Genomic DNA, 25,394 nt, shown 5'->3' with positions numbered 1-25,394 from the left:
CTGATTTTGTTCTCAGGTAATGATCGCTATCACTAATATTCACCCATCAGTTCTGGGTTTATCAGACAGCCTACTATTATTGTTATTGCTCCCTTTAAATATTAAAATGCAGTATTTTAATGGCTAGATCATTCCTGAAACTCAACACTGACAAATGATCAGTGTTTCAACAGATATTTTGAGAATGAGAAAAAACATTTATTTGCAGAATATCACTGTAATGTAATTTGTACCTCAACACTGGACTCATGACTTTGCCTTTAGCTTGTTCCAGCAGCCATTTGCACAGACATACAGCAGATGTTTTATTGGATTTGTTTGCTTTTTTATCCTTCGTTTTGAATAAACTCCACTTGCTCAAACAGTGAGAATTTGTGTGGCGATAAAGCTCGAACAAAGTCAACGAATGACAAGAATTTTCAAAGAAACTCAGGTATGTATTTGAACATTTCAGATGTCACATTTTCATTTAGTTTACATACAGTCCCCTTCCACAATCTCTTACCAAACTGAAAATACACTCGTACCATACCACTCTCTCGCTGATATTGGCTTTTTGTGTTTGCCACTGTGTCACACAAATATTCACAGCTTGCAGGTGTTGGAGTTGAAGTGCAAAAACATCTCTGTGTCTAGTGGGGATACACTGACTAAGAGTGACACACAGAGGAATAAAACAGAGATGAATTTTACATCTCTAAAGACATCAGGCACAATGCAGATGATCCCAGTGACACAACAACATGTGGGACCTGGAAAATTACAACAAAACAAAACTGTGGCTGCCACCTGCTGGCTAATAAATACATCATAAAGCATCTGATCTGAGTGCTAATGAGACAAAATTATTTTTTTTATTTCAGTTGTGCGCTCATTATAGCTGTGATCGTAAAACCCATAGAATATGAATCTATAAATACTAATAATCATTTAATATAAATTTTGATTATTTATAACACCTTGCAATGCAGGAACTGGTATTTTTCACTTCTATTTCTGTGTGTTTTTAATTTGGCAACATGAGCTGTTTCCTTACAGGTGTGTAGTCTAGCAGTAGTCGTTGTGGTGTTTGGTTTGGAAAGACAATTACAGGAAAACTATCAGGTGTTGCTGGTCTGCAGCGGCCCGAGTATCCTCTCCTGGTTATGTTTGCGGAAAAAGGCTTTTCCAACCTCGTAAGTGCTGATCATGATGGCACAGGCCGGGGCCACTTTGATCAGTCTGGGAAGGAAACCTGGCGACAGAAAAGTGGAGTGATTATGTGCCATTGAACTGGATGCAACTATAATGATTCACAAAATGTCACAAAAGAGTGTACCTGCAAACAGTCCACCAAAGCCGTCCTGTGCCACAATCCTGCGCATCACACTGAAGGTGGACGAGGAGACCTGACTGGATACTGAGAAGGAAAATACGGCATGAAACGACGTAAACAAGCTCATTAGCAGATATGTTTATTATTTATTTTATAATTAAATACATAATAATAACAATAAAGACTTAATACAATAATTACATTTCTTTGCTTGTAGCTCTCCCAGCTCCACCTGCCTTCTCGTCTTGACAACATCAAATGGTAATGTTACAATGGATGCAAACTGAAAGAAATTAAAATATGTATAAATTACTACATCAATCATTTGATCACAGTTTACTTATGTTTTGTGATATTCTCTGACAAGTTACTCAACATGCTCATCTACAGGTTGAAAAGCTGAACGCTGTGTAGATGCACTTACAGAGCCAGATGCCGCTCCAGATATGAAGGTGATGGTAACAGTGGGTTCTCTGGTGTTATATCGTTCACACAGCCAGCTCTTGCCCTTCTCATAGTTGTACCAGTACATGGCTGAGAAGGGCACGTCTCGGAGGAGCGTGGGCCCCAAACCCCGCCACAGAGACCTCCAGCCTTCTGACTGCACTGCAGAGCGGATGCAGTCAGTCAGCTCCTGGTACGACTGTTTTTGTGACTGCATCTTGGTACGGATCAGCTCCAGTGGGCTGATCACTGTCGCTGAACCCACTGACCAACAAAGAGAAAACAAAAAGAAAAGGTTCAAAACACAAACACATCTTCTCTTGCAAAAATCAGTCCAGAGAAAACACCCTGGGAAGCTTTTTTCAGATGGATGGAGCATTTGAATTGAAAAGAGGAGTGTATCTTTATGAATTACCAAAACATGAAGTCATTCTCACAAACTGTGCTTTATTTATTTATTTTATAAAACTCTCTTTTTAATAAATGTTCACAGGCTTTATTAAAAACAGAGGTGAACCAACTCTGGGTCAAAACTGAGGGTCGAGACTTTGCTTTCAAAATTAAATCTAGTGTAGGGTGAAATTACAGATACTCCGCAGGGCAAAAAGTATGGCTGGCTGCCCTCGAAAATTAATCTGGAAATTAAACCACCAGCATTATTAAAATACTGCAATAAGTTAACCAAGCGGAAATTAACTCATGATAAAACTAAAGATGCTTTTCTTTTCATACGTTTTTGTTAAAAAAAAGATATTTTCCCTTCTGCAAACAATATTTACATGCAAACCATCATCACTAACTGATGTTGATGAAGCTTGTAACACCAGCCACAGATGTGAGTGAGAACTGGAATCTCTCCCATTTTCTTCCTTCAGTAATGCAACAGTAATGGGCTCACCTCTAGCGATAGCTCCGGCCAAAAGAGGAGCCTCCTGAGCGTAATCTCCCATTCTGACCCTCAGCGCTGCAAACAGCTGGTCGTAACATGTGAAGTAGATCACTGTGGCTGGGACTGCCATAACACTGGAGACAGAACATACAGAAAACATCACAATTATATCAAAAATATTCCAGGCAGGAAAAAAGTCAACCACAAGAATAACACTAATGAAAGCTCCAATATGATAATACTTAACATAAATCAATCTTTGGTAAACCGCCTTTAAGAAAACCTTGGGTGATTTGGCACTAATTGGTACAACTTAAAACGAAAGCACCCTTAATGAGTGCATCAGCTTCAGGCTAAACGACTGTCAAACAACCACATTTGCACTATAACTGGGCTTTAAGAGGAGAACAATCAGAATGAAGTGCAACAAAGTGACACAGAAGACTTCACACTCACAGGGTTGGAGGAAGACCGCTCCATAATGCCTTCATTCCTTCACGGCGTACGATCTTGACGAAGGCATCCTGCAGAGATACAGAGTTACTAGGAAGACGTGCTGTTTGGCAGCTTCTATCACAGTATGGCTGTGCAGCTCTACTTTACACGCACAAAAATCGACTCTGTCACTAATGCACAAAAAACATGACGGAGAACTTGTCTAAACCTTTATATTTCATTTTGGTAGACATTGAATGGTGACATGTAGGTGTGTGAAATATTTACCAGTGTGCCACTGAAGTGACCGGGGGCTTTGTACCAGGCCTTGGAGTTGCCGTTTTCACACACGCATATGTGGTCCATAAGCCCATTGCAGTAGACAAAGCATTTCCCTGAAAGATATCGATAAAAACACACATCTGGTCATCTAACATTTATTTAATTAATAAACCTAACACTAGACTAACATGGTTCAAATGTATTATACCTTTAGGGAAGGGACTTTTCTGTGCTTGCAGTCTGATCTTCACAACGTCCAAAGGTGTGACTGAAAAAAAGGAAAACGTTATCATGAGCCACTGCGTATGACAAAGTAGATCTACTTTACCTATATAATACTCCAATGTTAGAGCATGTGTTTAGATGGTTAGTTTAGTATATCAGGTGTCAGGTGAGGTAAAATGCAATGTGATAATATTCATAAATGTAAAACTTGATCCAGAGTAGTGACCCATTACAGTAAACGACAAGTGTGATAGTCTGATAGAGCAACAGAAACTACTTTTTTTAAAAAGCTACCAGATGATCATTTTCACCATGTCCATGTTTTATTTTTATCTTCTGGGTTGGATGCAGATCAAGAGAGAAGCCTATTGTTTGTCGGCTGCCCTTAAGTCTAACAATGTGGATCTTCTGATAAGCATCTGAACACACCCCTTGGACAGACTTTTGAAACTGTTATCAGCTTTATTACCACCACAAAAACGATGGCGTACCTTTAAAAGGAACAGGACGTTCACTGTCGATTGTCAGAAGTACACTCATTTGACAGGTTATTCGCTGCATGTAGCTAAGACTAGTAGTCTCAGACAATAGTCTTGAGCTAGGTGCACCTAATAAAGTAGATATAATAATAGATAATAGAAAAACTGAGATGTCGGTTTCCATAATGTTGAGTAAAAACCAGTGACTACCGGGAAAGAATGGTCAACAAATGATGTGCAATGAGAAATTGTTGCAGTAATGTTGCATCATATGAGCTAGAAGAAGTATAAACACCATTGTGTCTCTTTAAAACACCGCACACGATCATCTCTCATGTTTTAGTCATTGTATCTCACCAAACAATGATGTGAGGATGGCTCCGGAGCAGGACGCCACCATCTGTTGTAGTGGAGTAATGCCATTGCTGGCTGACGAAGTAGGACTCTGACCACTCATGCTGCCTTCTTTAAACACAGATATACAGTTCAACATTAGACATATTACAATCTGTATGTTATTATGTATAAGAGAACTTGCTTTGCTGAACGAGCTTTTAAGAAGCCACAAAAACGATGGCTTGTTTCGTCTGTTATCACAATATCATCCCAGGTGCCCTAACATTAACATTACAGAGCTCTCAAGCTAACCTGAGTTAGCCAATTAGCTAGTTAGCTAACTTCGTACCTGCTAAAGCACCTCAGCATCAACGCAGTCTTCCGTGAACATACACATCCCTGTTCGGTATTTTACTTTCCCGAAATGATGACAGTTGCCACTGTCCTGGAGGCTCTACAATGAAAACATAACTTAAACACGTGTGTACGTCCGGCGGCTGTAGGTTGTAACGCTAGCTAGCTGCTCAGTTTACATCACAGCAAAAATTACATGGTGATGTTACGTAACATCAATTTCAGCAGCACTTTCTTTAACTTCTCGGAATGTTACGTTACATTAAATGCAATAACTATATAAATTACAATCGCTTACACGTATAGTATTTATAATGTTATTGTAAATGAAGCCAACTCTGCGTCTGTGTATTTTATTTATTTTTTAACAGCAGTGTGGAAACGTCACATTCAAACACAGCCGGAGCGTTTACGTATGTCCGGGGTTGCCAGGTTCGAGGAGTTCACGTAAACGGATGTGACTTTAAACGCAGGAGTGATTACGCGGCCGGGAGTGTCAAACATGGCAACATAAAGTCCGTCCACCATTGGATTTAAAGCGGGAAACGGACGTTATGAGAAGTAAGCCGTGGTCTTAAAGTTTACTACAGCTGGCTGAACAGTTGTATCCGCCTGCCGATGGATTATCTTTGAAAACAAAAATACTAACACATCTTGTGACGCGTGTTAACACAGCTTACGGAATAATGTAACTTCAGTTGAACCAAGCAGCTAACCGACAGACTGTTGCTGGGGAGACGAGCCGCTGCACGGTAACGTTAACTACGCATTTAAAAGTTACCGACAGTTACATTTGTAATACGGGGACACAGTAACGCCCCGTCTCTGCTTACGTTAATGATAATTACTCGTATATTATTATTTAGACACTTTGTCTGGGCTGCTCTTTGTCTTCTTTGTAAATAATAAATGTCTTTGTTTACACACAGGGGACAGACGAGGACTTCCTGGGGCATGTTGACTCAGGACAAGAGGGCACGAAAACATTTATTTCTCAATGAAAGAGAATAAAATGAAGCCAAAACGCAGCCAGAGGCACACAGGACCCAACTGGCAAGGTAATGTTGTTTATTGCCGTGTTATACTAGTATTTATTTTATTTGCTTAGCTTGTTTTGGTGTTTTTCCAGTCAAGTTTGTAACTTTGTAGTAAGCTAATTAACGGTTATTACGGTATATCACTAACATTATGACTGCTTTCTCGAATAACTCTATATTCTGTTAAAGACTGCCTTTAATTGAAATCATATACAGTCAACTTTAACAGTTATTTATATGGCCAAAATTATTGGCTTTATAATCTGTACAACATATACAGCCCTCTACCCTCAAACATTAGGTAAGGATAAGGAAAAACTTCATATAAAACTACTTTAACAGGAAAAAACTGAGGAACTTAAGTAAAAGCCACTTCCAGAATAGGCAGACATGCAATAGGTGTCATGTAAACAATAGACAGAAGTAGCTGTGATAGAGTCACAACACTTCAAAACAGGATGACAACATTTTCACACTTAAATTATACATAACATACAAGTTAGAATAATTAAAAACAAGCTGCTCTTTGTATTTCTGAAGCTACAACCCTTAAAATATTTGACTTGATAAACCGCTGATCAATCACTTCGATGAGTGGATTAATTTGTGGTTGATCTCTTCATTGAGTAGTGACTACTTATTACATTCAGCTGAGATTACATCTGTATTGCGTCTCTTATCCTGTGACTTTGGTGATTGTCTTTCAGGGAAAGGTGTCAGTGCTGGGGACACGGTAACACTGAGCCAAGCTAAGCCAACCTCGCTTGTGCCCTCTCGTGCTCAAGTCAAACCTTTTGCTGGCAAAGTGTTTTACCTGGATCTGCCTTCAAACAGAATAGCAGAGACGTTGGAGAGAGACATCAAAGAGCTGGGAGGGGTGAGACAAAAACACATTTTCTCAGTGTTATTTATTTTTAGCTTTCAAACCTCTGTGATTTCTACTGCTTGACATGTACACGAAGTTACAGATTAATAACACATAATTACATTTTTTCGACTTGAATACCTTCAATACCACAACATCCTCTCGGCCCTGAACACATTAGCTTCACCTGTACTCAGCTTTCTCCTTTGTATTTGATGAACACTGTCTCGTTTGTGTGGTAGCATAAATTATTACAGACTCACAAAATGTAGCCCTTGAACTATATTATGATTCTACGTTTTCATTATGATACTATTTATGATGGCTCTAAATTTCCTACAACTCAATAACTCAAAAACTGTCTGTCAATATAAAACCCACTGCGCAAAATCTTGGTGTCCAATTTGACTCAGAGCTCCCTTTCATCCCTCACGTCAGCAAACTGGTCCAGTCCTGTTTTTACCAACTAAGATCCATTTCAAAAATCAAACACATGCTCTCACCCCCCGACCGGGAAAAAGTAATTCATGAATTCATCTTTTCCAGATTAGATTACTGCAACTCCCCACTGGTACAGAATTCAGCAGCTAGGCTTCTAACTGGTTTTAGCAGACAACATCACATTACCCCAGTCCGAGCTTCCCTTCATTGGCTCCCCGTTGATTTTGGAATTGATTTCAAGATTTTACTGATCACTTATAAAGCACTCGTGGGTCTGGCTCCGACCTATTTAGCAGACATTTTAATTCCCTACGAGCCAGCTCGCAGCCTTAGATCCTCGGGAGGGGCCCTTCTAACCGTTCAGAAGTCGAGGCTAAAACCCAAAGGTGATTGTGCCTTCGCCATCAGGGCCCCTCTGATGCCCCTTTATAGACTTGCCTTCATGTGATGTCGTCCTTTTGCTTTTGCTCCTACCATTTGAGTCTATTATATTAATTTATTTGTTTTGTTCATTTTACCTATTTGATTTATTTCCATTTCTTTATTTTGCTTATTTTATTAATTAAATGTTTTGTTGTTGTTGTTGTTTTTCATTACTTCTGTTCTTCGGTTATTTGTTTCAAATTGTTTTAACTGTAAATGCCATTTATTTCATTTGTCCTCTGCAATTTTGTTTTGTTTTGTCAAAGCACTTTGTAAACTGTTTTTTTTTTTTTTTGATGATTTCAGTAAGACACAAGGAATATTGTTGAACTTTTTCAATATTAGTAGGATTGTGACACCTGAAATTGGTTTCAGATATTTGCAAAATGAGGTTTTTGTATACATCCATTGAACAAAACAAGCTGGGCTTTTCGAAAGTTTAATTTTGGCTAAATACCAGCAGAAGTACAAGAACTTTGCCCTGGCAAAATGTATATTTAATCCAGTCCAGAAATTATCTGGTTTAAAAGATTACAAATCTGACTCAGACATTCATTGCCAGCTTTTGGTCCTTGAAAGTTTTCAAAACTTGTTGCAGATGGTACCAAAAATGTATTTAGATTGGATACCCAATCCTGCAAAACACTATGAACAACCTCTCTGCAGTTGTTACTCGTGAAGCGTTTGGTATAAAGCTTTCCCAAAAACCTTGTACTGTTTTTCTCGTGTTTGCCACTCAGACTGTTGAGAAGTTCTTCAGTAAGGAAATCAAGTATCTGGTGTCCAACAAGAGGGAGGCTCGATATGTGCATTGCCTCAGGCAGGACTCTCCTCTCCCAAGCCCAGAGTCTGGACAGAGTTCACCTCACCCTCCTTCAAAGCCGCACCGGCCCTGCAGCAATGGGGAAAGCATCAAAAGCAGGTCTCAGGGCCAAGCAGACACAGTGAGCTCACTTTTATTGTTTCAGCCGTAGTGCAGATATGTTTTTGGGTCAATCAATGCTGTTCCCTTCTGGATATCTTTGACTATTAATGTCATATTTTCATTTTCTATTCCTGTTTTGCAGTTTGTAACAAGTCGAGGGAAGTCTTTGGTGGAGAGAGTGGTGAAAGAGCAGGTTTGTTAAGTCATCACTAATGAGTATAGCGAGGAGCTGTAATATCGGCTGTTGTTTTCTGTGCTAATACACACTTGTTTGTTTTTAGGAGAGGGTACAAATGAACAAGATCCTGTCAAATGCTCTGGAGTGGGGTGTGAAAATCCTCTACATAGATGGTATGTTGTAGAGGTTATATCTGTAGTGGTTTCTGTTCCATTACATCAACTGTATGTAGATTATTTTAATGTGTAATGAATAAACGATGACTCACTCTAATTGTATTTCTGTTATGGCACTTGCAGATATAATAGCATATGTTAAGAAGAAAAAAAAGGTTGTCAGCAGCCAGTTTCCTGCTACCACCACTGTGAAATCAAGTGTAAGTTTACAGGTTAAAATTCTTAAATCCATTCTTTACTCATTTTATTGGATTGCAATGTTGAAAATGTTTTAAAATTATTATGTTTTGTTGTGGTTTTTTTTCTTACTGTCATTCTTTTTAGGTCAAAGCTGAGCCAGCAGCAAAACATTCAGGCTTTCAGAAATACAAGGGTAATTTTCTCATCTATTACTAAACACATTTTCTGAGCTTATGTAGTTTTTACCCATCTTTAAGCTTTTGAAGGCACAAATGTTGTCCATTGTGTTTGATGCCTTCTAAATACATGCTCAAATTTAAATTAACTATAATTTATGTTTGTGCAGGGGGTCGGATCAGTAAACCGTTCATCAAGGTTGAGGATTCAAGCAGGTAAGAGGCAATATAGTTAAAAGAAGCTGTAATCTACCGTACTGTCTTTGAGTTGTTTACATCTTTCGACTATTAAATGTTTTCTCTTCATCAGACACTACCGTCCAATCTACCTCACTATGCCAAACATGCCTGAGTTCAACCTGAAGACCAGGGCTCCTCCCTGTAGTCCTTTCAATGTAGAGGACAAGGATCCTCTGGGGAACAAACAGCGGGGGAACAGGTATGGTGATTCTTCTCTGCTTTGCTTAGCTAACTTAACCTGAGGACTGTGTTGTTTTCATGACTTACATTTCTAAACATATTCAAACATACATTTTATTCACTTGAAGTACAACATGCCCCATAAGGAGCTTCAACGATAGTTTAACAAACTAAATTTTGCACCCCGCCCCTCATTGTTTATGGATATTCTGTTAAAGAGTTACTGCTATCAACTCTTTATTTTGAGACAAACTCTCAACATTGTAGAAAATAAGGTAACTAAAAGTGCTAGTACTAGTAGTAAAGAATATATTTTTCACCAGTTACTGAACTGTGTTTGCACACTTACCAATGTACAGATTAATCAGTAATTCAGTCTGACACATTTTTATATCAATTCTTTCCACCAATCAAAAATTTTAACCAGACTGTTTTCATCTTAGTGAAGAGCAAGCACACGGCCGAAAGAAGAACAGAGACAAGAAACGAGGCGGCTACTGCGAGTCCTGTATGATCAAATATGAGAACGTCAGAACGGTGAGTTATCACTAACAACAGAGTGACTTGTAAGATACAATTTATATGGTCCTGTGTGTAGTAGTTTCACTTTAATTAGACTGAGTCTGGCTAACAATTAATTTCAACAAAAACACAAGCTTTGTTTCAGACATAATAATGGAAAAATCAAGCTAACCTCAACAGTGTTCAGTGATGTCATTCTCTCTGAACAGAAGCTTTTTCTTGTATTTATTTAGTTGCTCGTGTAATAGAGGAAGTTGAGTGCTCAGTATCCTGCACTGGACAGCTGCAATTATTAATTATTTAACTGGGTGATTTTTATTTTTGTTCAGCATCTTCAAAGTGAACGTCACAAGGCTTTCTCCAGGAGTGATGAATACTTGGTGGTGGACAAACTGGTTTCAACTCTACAATGCAACTTCATCCACATCAGAACTCAAGTTAAAAGGTAATTTGTCCCCATACATCAAAAACTTCCAACATATTTTAACAAGAAAAAAACTAAATCTCCCTATTTGTTTTCTCTCCATCAGACCAAAGTGCAGTGTTTCCTCACTTCTGATTGCTCCAGGACCATGTGGGAAAACTGAGCCAAGGCACAAGGGAGACCTCAACACCACAGAGATTATTAAAGAAGAGCAGAACCGGACTGTCGATGAGCACGAGGGATCTAATTCAGGACACACTTTAAAAAACAGATCAGTTCCTGCTGCTTCTCCTCTGATTCACAGAGATGGAGACAAGAGAAGCTATAACAGTCACCCAGACAGATTCAAGCACAGATCTCTTGCACATAAACGACCGTGCAGACAGAATTCTTTGACCTCTTGCACTCAAAATGCTCCTCAGGCCAAGCAGGAAACGGCTCCCTCTAGAGGCGAATTTGTTGCCTCTATTCCCTCCAAAACTACTCAGGTCGACCCTGTGGACCAAATAGCAACTGAAGACGTGGACAGCTCAACCTCTCGCTTCCATAATATGAACGAACAGAATGAAGTTTCCTCAAAAAGCCTTATAACAAATCAACAAGAGGACTCTGATAAGAAACAGGATTCCTCAGTGTTTCAGGCTGTACAAGGTGGAAACATATTGCCAGACAACATAACTGGAAACCTCTCAGAAAAGGAAGATACAAGCCTTCCTACCTTCTCTCCAGTTCGCAGAATAAATAGGAGGATCAGGGTTTATAAACGCAAAAGACGGAAAGTGGACACACACGTTGAACATGTTAAGCAAAGGGACGTTCCTGACAACTCCATCCTGAGACTTTGGGAGCTTTTTCAGTCAAGTGACGACATGGATGTGGAATTTTTGGGGTTCGATGACCAGTGAGGGAAAAAGTGAACTAAAGGGATGAACTGCACTGTTATTGCCTTTTCCAATACATGAACTGTAACATTCTGTGCCATGGACTATGTTAGTCACTAGATTTTTCTTGTCTAGTTTATAGTAGGCAGAACAATCTAAAGTGTTTTATTTTGTTTCCTATATTGTTTTATATCGGATGAAAGGCAGCTGCTGATCTGTAGCATTTTGTTTACAGCATTGTTTTAAGATGTCAGACTTGAACGAGGTAAACCAGCGTACGATGACATTTATAAATGACTCAACTGTGGCTTTAAAATGACATTTTGCACATTCTGTTGTGCTGCATAAATTGATTGAAAAACATTTATTTGTTTTTTAGATTCTAAACTCAACACAATGAACTGTCAAAATGGACTATTATTCCCATGACTGTTGGTACAATCCACGTCTTGGTTGCCCCAAATATTTCTACAACTCCTTTGTGAGGAGTACAAATTTAGTAATGTAGTTGCTTTTACCTGGATTCAACTGCTGTAGAAGTAGTTCAGCGTCTAAAATAACACACAGTAATTCATGTGTACTAGTTTTATTTTATATGTTGAAATGTCTTTGAAGCACAATGGACTGGGATAAAATGTCACCTAAAGATGACACCCAACACAAGTCCCATCACAACATATCAAAGAAACAAAACTTAACTTCTGGTAGACAGTTGATTGTTGAGTTTATTCCCAGATCATCAGTTTACAGTCTCTGCATGCCGTCTCTTCAACTGAATACAGACTGTTCATTTAAAGGAGCATCATGTGGACAAAAGGCAGCCGTAGTCACACAGTAAACTGATTAGTTAAATCTTCCCAGACATGTGGAATGGATTATATATGTATATAAAATACATAGTGGTTGTATATGTGTGTTAATGTGAATGCTCTGCAGGTTGGGTGTGTGGTACTTGACATTATATATGACATTTTAGGATTCTTCCTAAGTGCACTTTTCATGACCTGACTTGTGCTTTTTTTCCTGATGCATTAGCTCAGCTTCTCCCTTTTCCCTGCATTTAGTGCATTAGCATAGTGCCCTTGTTCTCCCTCATGCTCTCAAATGGATGCTCTGGGTCAAACGGGAGTCTCTGTGCCACTGGCATTAAGAAGAAGACGAGAGTAACTGTGTGTTCCAAGGCGCAAGAACAGAAATACTGCAAATAAAAGGCAACACCGAATGCTGACATTACCGTCATTATTGCTTCTTTTGTACATATTATTACCTTAATGTGCTTTAATGATCGCAGAGCACAAACTGTACCTGCCTCATACGAGCCAAGCATGCACATCTGTTATCTGTGCCCGTTTATGTTTCTGTCTGAGTCTATATGGAAGATATCTACAAAAGAAATAATATCTCCAGACTTCATATAACATAGTGCCAGATTGTGTTGAGCTCATGCCTCAGAGCTGTATCAGCTCCTTGAGTAAACAATCGTTATGTGTCTGGAAAAAAAGAAAATTCATTCTCATCAGCTCATTAATTCTGTAAGATTTGCTGTGCGGCTCTGGGGCAAATTCACACCAGGTTTAAAGCATCTGCTGTGTGCTTACATAAACACTTGTGTAGGTCTAGTGTTAAAGGAACAGTTCACCCAAAACTGAAAATTCAAGTCAGGTGAGGCTTCTTTGTCCACAAAATCTTTCTGGAGCTTCACAGCAAAACAGCGTCGCAGCATTATCTTAAACAACTAAAGTAGCTGGAGCCTTGTTTTAAAATGTAAAACTGTTGTTTTGCTGTCTTGCCGTGGAGCTCCAGAAATGTTTTGTGGACCACAGAACCTCACCTGACTTTCCATCAGGATGGTGGTGAGAAGATAATGACTGAATCTTCACTTTTGGGTGAACTTATCCTTTAAAGAAAACATTCAATATTTAGTTTGTTCCAGTTTAAAGGTTTTGAGGATGCATGGACACATTTATAGAAGATAAACATGTCAAAGATATGAAGTGAAGGCCTCCATATTCAGGTGGGAAACAGCTATTTGACATGTTTGTGTTCGTTTTGTAAAAAAAACCCCAAAAACAACAGAAAAATAAAGCACAACAACAACAACAACAACACAACACGCACAGAGGGCTTCATGCATTTTCCCATGGCTGTTTAGAGCCCTGGCAGCTGACGGAGTGACTCATGGTGGTGAAAACAGGCAGAATTGGGCAGGAATGGCGCTCCTGCAGCACTTTAACATGGAGGAGCGATGAGGAGGCGGGTGTTGATCCCATCCCCGTCGGTCCAGTCGGCTGAACGCCGGGCCCGCAGCTTTTCTCCAGCCCGTCTCCACTCCTCGCTCATATTTATGCATTAGGCGTTTCTGCAGTGAGCCGCTGGATATTGATGTGTTTTAAGGAGGCGTCCCCCAGTCCTCTCCTCCCCTCCATCCATCCCTGCCTCCCTCCCTCCCTCTCTCTCACTCTCCTCCCTGCCTCCTCCGTGCTGCTCATCCGCGGGGTCTCGGTGCGCTCAGACGCGCTCGGCGTTCAGACTCGTAAAGACCCCCCGATGGCCCCCAACCAGAGGGACTGCGCTATCCAGACGACCAGCCCCGGCTTCAAGCTCCCCTAGCGAAGGCAGGACGCCGAGAGCCTGCTCCTGGACTACCGCATTGTTTTATAATTCCCAACCAGAGAGAGAGAAAGGTGGTGATGATGCGCCCGCGATGGTGGATTTCCCTTTTGTGCGTCTTTGGATTGATGCACGTCGGTCACCAGAGCAGCCCCGATGTCCAAAATGGTAACTGATGCTATTTTCAGAGATTAAATCAATTATTGTAAGCGTTAAATTATCATTAACAGGCCTGTGTTTATGATTATTATTATTTTTTTTTTATCCCAGCTTCGGCTTTTTCATGATCTCCACCTAAAATACGCATGTAGCCTGTAGCTGTTTCATGTTATCAAAGGAGGAAAAGGGACCAATCGACATTTCAGATGGCGGTTGTTTTTGTGATGAATGTGTCCGTGCATCACCTGCCGCACGGACAGACAGACAGGCGGGTACTGAAGTCGGTGTTTTCCTCTTCCGTGCAGGAGACGCCTTGTCGAGCTTGAAGGCTCTTCGTGATGCAGGCAGGTTCGTCGGGAAGGAGGACACGGTGCCTCTCCGCCTGCTCTACAGCAGCCACAACCACAGCCAGATCACACAGGACGGGCTCAGCACCAGGGTGAAAGCCAGCTCCGGCTCCACACAGGTACACGGTGTCTGCAGTGTTGGTGTCAGGATGGATGGAGAGGGAGGAGGGGGGGTGTCTACTGTGTGCAGGCAGGAGAGATGCGTTCAGGAGACACCTCTTCTGTTTCCTGCGTGTTTATGTTTGCATTGATTCATCTCCTCCTCTGCCCTTGTCCTCAGAGGGGAGATGAATCATTAGTTCATTTGCAAACAAAACAGAAGAACCCCTGAAACATTTAGGCCGCATTAATGAGACAGTGTGCAGGTGCTATGTGGGTCATCAGTGCCTGCATGTGCAAAAAAAACAAAAGCAAAAAAAAAAAAAGAAAGCAGACCACTGCATGTGAACCGATGCATCATGTTCAGCTTTGTGGTGTTTACTCTGTCCACGCTGCACATTTAGGGAAATCATCAGCTGAAGTCAGCAGGCCAACAGGGTGATTAATAATTTAGTGATAACTTGCATCTTGTCTGTCCAGCTGGGATGCTGTCGTCCCAGCAGCTGCTTCACCTACACCAGCTCATCTCTCACATCCCAGTTCAATCAGCACTTTTATTCATGAAGGAAAGTGACCAGAAGCTGATATGTAACATATCTGAGTGGACGACATCAGCAGCTGGCTCAACCAAGAAGCTGCAGTAGAGAAATTCACTGTGTTTAAGGTGATTTAGAAAAAAGTGTTTGCCATGACAGAGTTTGTCCACCAGAGGGATCGGAGAAATTAAGGGAATATTTGTTTTGTTTTTTTAAACCTGGGCCTTATATTTACATGTCTGGGTGTGTAAATGATTCATGCTTACCGAATGTTTCAGATCGCCTCAGCTGGTAGTCGCAACACGGTTGCAATGTTTGCAATGTAATCCTTTACGTTAAAGTTGTGTCCACTGAAAGTGCTTGATTGTGTTACCGACAGGCTGAGGTTGTGTGTCTGACAACATTATAGAAGCTGTTTATATGGAGATTAAATAATAAGATCCTTTTTTGTATCCAGAAACTTGTTTAAGGAGAATTCTTACGTTGAAATCTCACGAGAGGAGAGTTGTTGCAGGAAGATGACGGCATAGAAATGTAAGTCAGAGAGTCGGAGGGCGGTGCTTTGAGTTTTCCTCCAGGAACTGCCAGCAGTTTCTTTCCAAAGTCATCGCTGATGCTGATTTTGACAATCTTAGGTGAGGCAACAGCTCTCACCTCGCAAGACTTCAGAGCGAGACTTCACTCCAAGAGTGAGACGTGTACTTCTGGTTGCAAAAAAGGATCTTATTATTTAACAAAAAGGGCGATCTACGTAGGAATTGTCTCTGTAATGTTGTCAGACACTTAAAAGCAAACCTCAGCGTGTCAGCAGCAAAAACAATCACTGTAAGTGGATTTAACTTTGAATGTTGGGGTTGCCCCAAAGGATCACACTGCAGCCCTCGCAGCTGTGTCGTGGCTGCCAGCTGAGGCGATCTACTGAGTGTGGATCATTTACACACCATAACATGTAAATAGCACAACTATTGGGCAAAACCTCCACAGTGAACCCTTAAATGTCCAGCTTTGGTACATACGGTCGTTTAATAGGGCTGCGACTAACATTCATTATCATTGTTGATGAATTAGTTAATCATGTTCAAGTGAAATTATTTGTTTCGTCCAACCAACAGTCCAACAGTTCATTCACTATAATAAATGACAAAATCTGCAAATCCTTAAATTTAAGGGGCTGGAACCAGGAAAAGTTTGAAGTGTTGATTGAAAAATGACTGAAACAATTACTTGATTATCAGAATAGTTGGTGGTTATTTTCTTTCCATATGACTCACTGAATAATCTACAATAACTCATCTATAATGTTTGTTTATGTTAACAAAACTTCATCTGATATATGATATATATATATATATATACACATCTCATCATCACATCATTCTTTTAGCTCTCAAATATCAATATCAATATCTTTAGATTTACTGTGGAAATTCGTGCTGATCCCCAAGATAATTAATACATTTCAATCAGAATATAAATATGTTTACAGTTATTTAATATTATTTTGTACTGTTGCCAGTGTTTGGATGTCAGCACACGTATGTAACCAGTCAAAACACTGTAGACTTGTAGGTGAAGTCGGCTAAACTTTGTCCTGTAGCGTGTTAGCCTGGACCACCCACCAAATCCATCATGTGACACAATTATGCAGAAAGCTGTTGGCAGTTATCTGAAACCATCGGGGACGACAGTATTATTTGACGAGGAAGCCGACCAGAGCCGTTCGGTCCGATACAGTACAATAATAATCATAATCACTGACTCAGTTCAGTGAAGCATCATGTCTGCTGGGTTCATTTCAAGAGACGAGTCAATTAGCATCGTGCGAACCTGTCATGCGTTTTTAATTTGTGCGGCTTAGCCTCGTGTAGGCTAGTTTCTGTCCAGGGCTCTCAGAGAGTGGAGAGGGCTACAGATGGTAGCATGCAGGGAGGCGCTAACCCTTTGTCTTCCTCACACCTCAGACAGAGCTGCAGCCCGATGGGTAAACAAGCTAACAGGAACCATCTGCCATCAGATATCATTTTAATAATTCCCTTTTTTGAAGCTGATGCTAATCTCCATCACTGGGTTTGTCATGTATCACCAAATGGGTTTTAAAGCCGTGCAGATGAAGGGAGGAACTTTAACTTTCAACACATATTCTTAGGAAGATTTGCTCAAAGTACATCACATCATGGCTGAAGCCTCGTATCCTCATGAGTCATTTCTGTGTAATTCCTGAGTTTTACAGCTCACGAACTGACTTTATTTTGCTCTGTCTGAAAAATGGATCGTGTCAGCTCACGGTGATCAAAATGACTCGCACACAGGCAATCGTTACCGGCCTCAAAGTTGTAATGAAGCCATAAAATATACATTACATGTGAGGAACAGATACAGGATAGGAGGAGGAGGACGAGCAGGCGGGCGCTGGTTATCTTCTGATTTGATGTTTCATGTTCCGACTCTCTCTTTCTCTCCAGAGAGTTGAATCTGCTCTGCCGTGATGTCACTTTGCACGAGGTTTGATCAGTTATTGGCTGTTTTTAGATCAACAGCCTAAAAACAAATCCGTCAAATACTTCTGAGGATGTGTGACACGCGAGAGGTTATTTATAGACTTCTGTTGCGTTGCCTATTTTCAGTCTCAGACACAAACAGCTCCAGTGATGAATGAGCGGTGGGGAGTTCAGCAAAGTGCTCGTGTGTTGTTTTGGTGGAAAAAACAAAAACGCCTTTGAGTGGAATCAGTCTTGAGCATGTGTGTGTGTGTGTGTGTGTGTGTCTGTGTGTGTGTTTGCAGTGGATTGATAGCACTTACAGTCATACTTGGATGGTCGTGAGTGGAAAGTCAGACTTGCTATAACGCAGAAATCAATGTCAGGAGAGTCAGCGGTGGCCTCAGAACACCGGCCCGGCTCAGTCGAGCTGGGATGTGCTTTCATTAAACACAATTACTGGTACCTCCTCCCATCATGGATCCAGTCTGCCAGATTAGATTTCATCACAAAGTGTGCTATGGAAAGGGATTGCCCTTTGTACTCGCACACACACACACACACACACACACACACACACACACACACACACGCACACTTATCCGCTCATATATGCATAGGACACACTCCACCAAACAATAGAGTCTGTGGCCAATGGGGACCTCACAGGCAAAGGTCATCCTTGGGTGAGCTCAGGGGCACCTCCTCAAACGGAAACAAAAAAAACACACCCACCCCTCCTCCCCTCGTTGTCATGCAGTGTCCGGTCCGTAATGAAGGTAGCCCGTGGGCCGAGCCTGAGGGGGAGGGTGAGCTGTGTGTTTTAAGCTCAGCTCTGGGACTCTCCTGAACCTGCACAGGAATGATTGTGGGGAGCTCTCATTGACCTGAGGGTGTGTAATGAAGCCATATGTGCCCAGAGCTGGAAAATGAATCATGGACCCGCATCCCCCTCAAATCAATCAGCCAGTCAGAGAAGAAAGAGTGCGAATTTCTGTGTTTGTGCGCAGTCGTATCATTTCTACCAGCAAATGCTCGGTTCAGTTTGGGTTTAAGGATTTCAGTGAATACTTGTCTGTGTGCGACTGTTACAAAACCAGTCTAGTAAACATAGAAAAGAACAGTCATTGAGGTAAAAGTACATTATGTTGCCCACATGCATGTCTGTACTGAACGTGTGTGTGTTACATAAACTGTATTTCTGATTTGTCGCTCGTCAGATCCTTTCCAAGAAATTAAAATTCAGCAGAAGACGGGCCGTGATGGCTCAATGAAAACAGTCTTATTCTTACTGCTGATTGATGCTCGGAAAGACAAAGCAGCCATCCATCAATGTCGATGAGAATTGATCCTTGCATATGAAAAATGAACTGATCCATGAATATGATAATGGCTGCCGTTAGTTATAGCAGGCTAAATAACCCATCTTCTCTGCCTTTTTAGGTGAACCATGTGGCCCAAGCCAGCTTTCAAGTAGAAGCTTTTGGAAGAAAATTCATCTTGGATGTGGAGCTGAATCAGTGAGTACTATGTTATTAAACCTTTCTGTCTGGCTAGCTAGCTAATATCTGTCTTCATATCTGAATGTTTGTGCAGCTTTCTTTCTTTCTGCCTGGCTCGCTGCTAGACACACAGATAGCTAACAGATATGTGTGTTTGTCTGACGAACAAGCTAATATGTATCTCTGGCTTTCTGGATAACTGTTTCCCTGGGTATCTAGCTAACCGTTGACTGTTGTCTGATTAGCTAGCTGATATCTGACTTTTTATGTTGTCTGGCTATCTCTCTATCTTTTCTGCCTGGCTATCTATTAGACACACAAATAGCTAATAGATATTTGTGTGTCTAACACCAGCAAGCTATCTGTCTTTCTGGATATATATCTGTCTTGCTATCCAAGTATCTGTTTGTCTGGCTAACAAGCTAATAAGTATACATCTGTCTGGTTAGCTAGCTATTTGGCTGTCTGGATAAATGTCTGTATCTGATTATCTGGCGAGAAGCTAATCGCTATCCGACTGTCTGGATATCTATCTATCTGTCAATCTGGCTATCTATCTGAAAAACTAGCTAATAATGCCAGGCCTAGCGTTAGCATTTTTTTGTCACTTAGGCTATCTCTTTGTTGGGCTAACTAGAAAATAGATATCTGTCAATCTTTAGCGTGTCTGGCTGTCAAACAAGGCTATATGTGTTTGAGTTGATGTCTTTATTGTAACATAGTTGTGTTATTCGCTGTTGGCTTAGCTATATTGTGACAATTACAATATCTTGTGATGTTTTGCATACATGACGGTGGATTCATTTTGGACTCGAATGCTCACAAAATGACTCAACTGCTTGTTGAAATGATCCCAGTAGGAGTCATTTGTCAGTCTCGGGCCTAAACAACATCTTTGAGTAGAAATTCACATTATGTTCCTGTTCAGTGTAAATCCCCGAGCACATATTGCACATTATTATTGTGCTGACTCCAGTATGCTAACTGAAGTTGGTCATTGTCGTACTGCTGGACAGAAGTAATATTTTCCTGCCCTCTCAGTGCTGTTTATTGCCTGTTTTTGGGAACACGCTCTCAGGACATAAATATCTAATGTTGGTGTGTGCTGAAGTGAAGTGGGCCATTGTATGAAAGAATGTATATGCATCTGTGTGTGTTTGTGTGTGTGTGTGTGTGTGTGTGATTTAGAGGTCCATCATAATAGGAAGTGATTTACGGTAAAGGCTGGAGCACTGCCCCGTCAGACACTGATATTGATCACAGTGCTGCTGATGGAAAGCGAGCAACTCTTCTCTCTTCCTCTGACTCCATCTCTCATCCACCCCATACACTTTTTATAACACATCCCTTTTGGCATCCTGTCATATATCCTATCCTATACGTCCTTTCTAAACCTTACCTCCTTCTGTTTGCCTCATTTGGCCCCGAAGCAGAAACCCTGTGAACTTGGCACACTCACACGACCTGATGCTGCCTGCTCATCACAGTGGAAGTCAAACCTTACATCACAGGAGTTCCCAGGTTTAGAGGATATGTTCCTGTAAAGCTCGCAGGTCACAGCGTGACGCAAAAACCAGTCATGGATATGATATTGCCCGCCTGCACTTAAACAAATGCACGCACGCACATACATGCACAAGTTGTCACACGTGCACATATACTTTCATCAGCACTCTGATTTGATGCAGGGTCATTATTTACCCGTGTGACATTGTGTGCTTACAGCGTCTTTTATCATAATTTCTTAACTGGATGTGGGTACAGGAAGTCCGTCAGAACATCGGCTGAGAGGAAACACTTAAGTGAAGTCCTGTTTTTAGCTTTTCAGAGAGTGAATTAGTGTCCAAGCAGACAGCTCCGGGCAACACTTTGACATGTGTGGTTCTGAATAAGAATGAGAGACTGATCAGCGTTGTACTGTGTGACTTTCATCTGTTTAAAATCTTGTATTATTTGTCGGGCTGTCAGTCAGCCAGCCAATACAAAAAACAACACTATTTTGTTAATCAATTAATCTTTAATTTGATTTTCAAACAAGAATATCAAACCTTTTCTAGTTCTAGTTTGTCAGTTGTTTCGGTTTAAAACTGTGTGTTGGGATAAACAAGCAATTAGATCCCTTGAGCTCGAGGAAATTGTGATTTTACATAATTTTACAGCCAAAATAGTTTAGTAATGAAGTGATTACTTGAGTAATTGAGTTGTCAGGTGATCAACAATGATTTCTTTCATCAAGTCATTTATTTATCAAGCAAAAAGACCCCAAATGTTTTGGTGCCAGCATCTCAAAGGTGAGGATTTGGTGTTTTTGTTTGTTTTATATAAATGCAACTTGAATATCTTTGAGTTTTGGACTTTGATTTATGGCTTTTTCCGGCATTTAAATGACAAAATGATGAGCTGATAATGAAAATGGTGATCGGTATTGTTAAAGTTGGCGTAATGGCTTATAGTTTTTTCCATCTTCGTCCCAGTTTCCTGTCCTTACAGGGGCAGATCTCCAGTGTCCTCCTCATGGTGCCCTCTTCTCTCCTCATCACCATCCTCTACCACACTCCTCTGTGAACTGATCCCCCCGCTTGACAGCCACAATGATTTTGTTTACAGATAGCTTTCGTGCCAGACAGAATAAATCCAGTTGATGTGTGTGTGGGTGCAGGAGTGGGAGGTATTTTAGCTGAATGGGCCAACATTGTTTTTTGGCTCCCAGTAACAAAACCTAGTTCTCTCATTTTTGATCAATGGGCGACTCTCTTGCTGTGCATTTTTTGGTGTTTAATCGTTGCCATGAGCAAACAAGAAAGATGTGTTATTTAGCGTTAGCTGTCGGCTCAGTCTCTAGTGCTACAGTATGTATAATAATTATCACTGTGTTTGGGGGTCCCTCTCAGAGTCTTTGCCTTGAGCCTGTTCGGCCTCAGACTGTGAATAATAGGAGTGTAGGCGTTTTGTTATAAAGTCATATGTCTTGTGAAATGGTGTGTGGGGTTTGGACACATGTTGGTTGTTATATGCAAATTTTTCAGTTGAGTGCTTTTACTTTCAGATTTCAGACTTTCAAAATTTGACTTGATATGTGTCGGCACATTTGTTAGCACTGGTAGCAGCAGACAGATCTTCTGTCCACACCGAGTTACATATCTTAAAAGCTGGTGATTGATTGTCATGAAATTGTGCGCAGACATTCATGATCTCGGGACGATGATTCTTCTGACTTTAGTGATCACCTGCCTTTTCATGTAGCACCACGATGACGGGAAATTTTCAGTCTCTTCACCTGAAAAACTAATGATCTTATCACCAGCCTCAGTTATACTTTGTTCTTAGTGCTAATTTGCAAATGTGAACATGCCAACACGCTAAATTAAGATTGTAAACATGACTCCCAGAGACTCCCAGTCTGCATGATGATATATTACAGGAGGAGTTAGGAAAAATTTATTTTTCAAACGTTCACATTGAGTGTTGGACGACCACGACCTCTGAAGCCTCAAGTTTGGTATTATGGCCGTTTACCATCTTAGTCTTTTGGAGCAGAAGTGACCATATTTGAGAGGGTAAAGCTGGGGAGGATAGGAAGTAGGGTCATTTTCTCATAAGCTTACATGCAATTGTACTTCTTTTTGAAACCAGTGGAGTCTTCCCCTCCTGGCCATTAGAAATAAAGCAGGAGGTTTAAAGCACTTCAGCTTCACTTTTCAGAGCTGGAGGCTCCGTCCTTGATGATTCAGATATTACGTGTTTGTTTTATCAGATCATCCATCCATCCATCCATCCATCTATACAGTTTACCTGATTATCCTCTTCCGGATATCCCAGCATGAGGGTTTAGAGGTTGCTGTCCTATCATGTGCTGTGACATTTTGTTTAGATAAGAAACTGGTCAAAACGAGTCCTGTGTGGTGCGAATAATCCGTTAATAGCATTAATGTGTGTGCTGTAATCGTTAGCTCTTTCATTAACAACATGCTGTATTGACACGAGCCGCCCATCTGAAGTATGACAGTCTATAGAGAGGAAGTCAGGAGGGGGTTGGGGGGTCACGGGGTCTTTATTCCCCCTTGCTGTCTTTGTCTTCCTCTTACTCCTCCATCTCACCGGCCGGCTGCAATTTACCATTCATGGGACTGGAGTGGGCTGAAAATGTGGAGAGGATAGGGGGTTGCCTCCCTTTTTAATCATCCTCAGCCCCAACACACACACACACACACACACACACACACACACACACACACACACACACACACACACACACGTCTCCACCCTTGATTGCCCCCTCCCTCCACACCCACTCTCCATTCAGCCATGCCCCTACTACCCCTTTACCCCGCCCCTCCCACCTGCTCTCGCTGAATAATAGATGTTGCTTTAAGATTGAAGAGGAGTGTGTACACGCATGTGTGTGTGTTTTGTAATGGTTTCCGGCTCGTCCATCGTGCGGTGAAAAAGTAGACATACCACCAACTCGTGCACATACAAACACATGGTATAGAAAAGATGCTACAGTATATAATGTGTGCTGTATAGAAGTGTGTTGAGTCATACCACTAAGTGTAGGTTGGGGTAACGCAATCAATATCTTCATGTTGATATATAAGACAATATATGAGTCCCATAAAAAATAATAAAACTGGACTCCATAAAAAAATGTTCACACTGGTTACACCTTACTAGGCACATCGTATTAATGATTGTTAATAAAGATGCAAATAAATTGAACACATCAGTCTGGGACATTTTTCACTATTTAATTTATATTTTGTGACCAAATGAATAATCAATTAATTGAAAATGTTTTATTATTATTTGCAACCCTACATCACAATATGGCAAATATATAAAAAACAGCTCCATTAAATAATATCGATATATATTGGCTGATATACACACATTTTTTTTTTTAACAATCCCTCAAATATGGTTATCAGACACCTGTGATGAAAGAAAGAAATGGAGGTAGAGTATTTTACAGTCAAACAGAAGAAAAACAGCAAACTTCACTGGCAATTAAATCAATAAAAATGACCTCGGCATTGTTTTGTATATTATGATATAATATATAGAAAGTTTTCATTACAGCGCATATCAGATAATATGCTGATGATACCAATGTATCTTTGATAGGCCGATATCTGCTGGCCAACCAATATATTGTTTAGGCTCTATAAAGTACAATTTACACGGAATCAATGATGAGCAACATGATATGATTGTATTATGACAATACACAGAAAATTGATCAAATTATTAATATTTCATCATTACACTAGCTGACCACCTCATAAGGTCAACTGCACAATGTAATGCAACTCAGCTGTTGTATTGGAATTGGCCAATGATTGTTGAATACAGGCTAGTACCTATCAGCTAATATTCACCATTTTTTAATTACATTCATTAGAAAAGCTTAACACATATCTTAAAATATATAATCAACAAACTGCACAGTTGCTGACAGCAAACGATAACAAGCCAAGAGGACAGTAGCATTACTGTGCTGAAGTGGCTCTGCCTCTGTGCAAGTGGGACACAGTGAGCAGTGTCATTGTGTGTTCGTACCGTATGTATGTTATGTACAGGACGACAATATGTGAGTGCAGACAGAGAGAGGAAGGGGTGGGCAGGCCCAAGTAGGACTCGAGAGTTTCATAACCTCTTCAGTGTTATGAAATAATCCGCTGCAGCAGCAGAAAGTAAGAGGGCTTCTCCCTGACCTCATGTGTGATGTTGACACTGACACACACTCAGTGTATTGTTATTTCTACTACTGGGTTGTGTCAGCTTTCCCTGCATGCACACAAATGCTTTATGCAAATGCACAGGGTCAATTACAGGCGATGCTAAATGCATTATTCATCTGTGTGAAGGGAGGAGGGTGTGTGTGCACCAGGGATGACGGTGTAAGTGGGGAGGGGGCTGGAGGAGATAAATTTGGGGTTCCTTCAACTGCTCATGTTAGGCAAGGAGCTAACCAAACAGCCCACGGTCCAGTGGTTTGATGAATGTGTGCGTATGTGCATGGGCAGGAATGTATGTGTGTGTGTGTATGTGTGTGTGTGTGTGTGTGTGAAGGAAGAGGGTCGTTCCTACCATGGCAGACGTCAATGCAGAGTCTTTGTGTGTGCCGTCTAGTTGGGCCCCAGGTGCAGGAGAGGCACGTTAAGTGTTGTCTTAATTAGAGATAACAAGACTGGATCGACAGAAACAAGGCTTAGATGGAGAAGGGGGAGGATCAATACGTAAGAGGAGGAAAATTA

The 25,394-nt window shown here is 40.8% G+C and overlaps 3 protein-coding genes across 5 annotated transcripts in view; 2 read left to right on the top strand and 1 right to left on the bottom strand.

The window, feature by feature from the left end:
- Positions 1-416: 416 nt before the first annotated feature.
- On the bottom strand, positions 417-5,051 carry slc25a40 (solute carrier family 25 member 40). The gene is made up of 10 exons (XM_084357237.1): positions 4,755-5,051; positions 4,427-4,534; positions 3,574-3,633; positions 3,372-3,478; positions 3,105-3,172; positions 2,658-2,782; positions 1,740-2,023; positions 1,517-1,598; positions 1,319-1,399; positions 417-1,234 (listed from the first exon to the last, which is right to left on the bottom strand). The coding sequence occupies exons 2-10, from the start codon at positions 4,524-4,526 to the stop codon at positions 1,101-1,103; spliced, it is 1,041 nt and encodes a 346-aa protein (XP_084213363.1). The 5' UTR covers positions 4,527-4,534; positions 4,755-5,051; the 3' UTR covers positions 417-1,100.
- A 202-nt stretch (positions 5,052-5,253) lies between these two features.
- Positions 5,254-12,635, top strand: dbf4 (DBF4-CDC7 kinase regulatory subunit). Of its 2 annotated transcripts, none has more exons than XM_084357229.1 (13): positions 5,254-5,511; positions 5,689-5,817; positions 6,504-6,673; positions 8,266-8,469; positions 8,593-8,643; positions 8,732-8,801; positions 8,928-9,004; positions 9,129-9,177; positions 9,331-9,376; positions 9,471-9,599; positions 10,024-10,117; positions 10,432-10,547; positions 10,633-12,635. In XM_084357229.1, exons 2-13 carry the CDS (start codon positions 5,757-5,759, stop codon positions 11,429-11,431), a joined length of 1,866 nt encoding a protein of 621 aa, XP_084213355.1. In that variant the 5' UTR covers positions 5,254-5,511; positions 5,689-5,756; the 3' UTR covers positions 11,432-12,635. The 2 variants fall into 2 exon arrangements, with proteins under 2 accessions (XP_084213355.1, XP_084213356.1); XM_084357230.1 differs by having other exon boundaries at positions 5,270-5,320.
- Positions 12,636-13,716: 1,081 nt separating this feature from the next.
- Positions 13,717-25,394, top strand: part of adam22 (ADAM metallopeptidase domain 22) — a 67,867-nt gene continuing 56,189 nt past the window's right edge. Inside the window, exons 1-3 of one of the 2 annotated variants that reach the window (XM_084358157.1) lie at positions 13,717-14,185; positions 14,482-14,642; positions 19,079-19,155. In XM_084358157.1, coding sequence (XP_084214283.1) covers positions 14,098-14,185; positions 14,482-14,642; positions 19,079-19,155 — 326 coding nt within the window. In that variant the 5' untranslated portion in view covers positions 13,717-14,097. The remainder of the gene's footprint in view (positions 14,186-14,481; positions 14,643-19,078; positions 19,156-25,394) is intronic. The other variant, XM_084358158.1, reaches the window with a different exon arrangement.

Source organism: Pagrus pagrus (genome assembly GCF_965226575.1).
Source record: "Pagrus pagrus genome assembly, chromosome: 7".
Classification (NCBI taxonomy): Eukaryota; Metazoa; Chordata; class Actinopteri; order Spariformes; family Sparidae; genus Pagrus; species Pagrus pagrus.
Note: the sequence above shows the minus strand (reverse complement) of the source record. Positions and strands in the feature narration are given on the sequence as shown.

Coding starts and splice junctions, on each gene's coding strand:
- slc25a40 (XM_084357237.1), bottom strand. CDS start 4,526: ATGAGTGGTCAGAGTCCTACTTCGTCAGCCAGCAATGGCATTACTCCA. Junction 3,173..3,371: donor GTCACTTCAGTGGCACACTG/GTAAATATTTCA, acceptor GTATCTCTGCAG/GATGCCTTCGTCAAGATCGT. Junction 2,024..2,657: donor GGCCGGAGCTATCGCTAGAG/GTGAGCCCATTA, acceptor TTTGTTGGTCAG/TGGGTTCAGCGACAGTGATC.
- dbf4 (XM_084357229.1), top strand. CDS start 5,757: ATGAAAGAGAATAAAATGAAGCCAAAACGCAGCCAGAGGCACACAGGA. Junction 8,470..8,592: donor CTCAGGGCCAAGCAGACACA/GTGAGCTCACTT, acceptor CCTGTTTTGCAG/TTTGTAACAAGTCGAGGGAA. Junction 8,644..8,731: donor AGAGAGTGGTGAAAGAGCAG/GTTTGTTAAGTC, acceptor GTTTGTTTTTAG/GAGAGGGTACAAATGAACAA.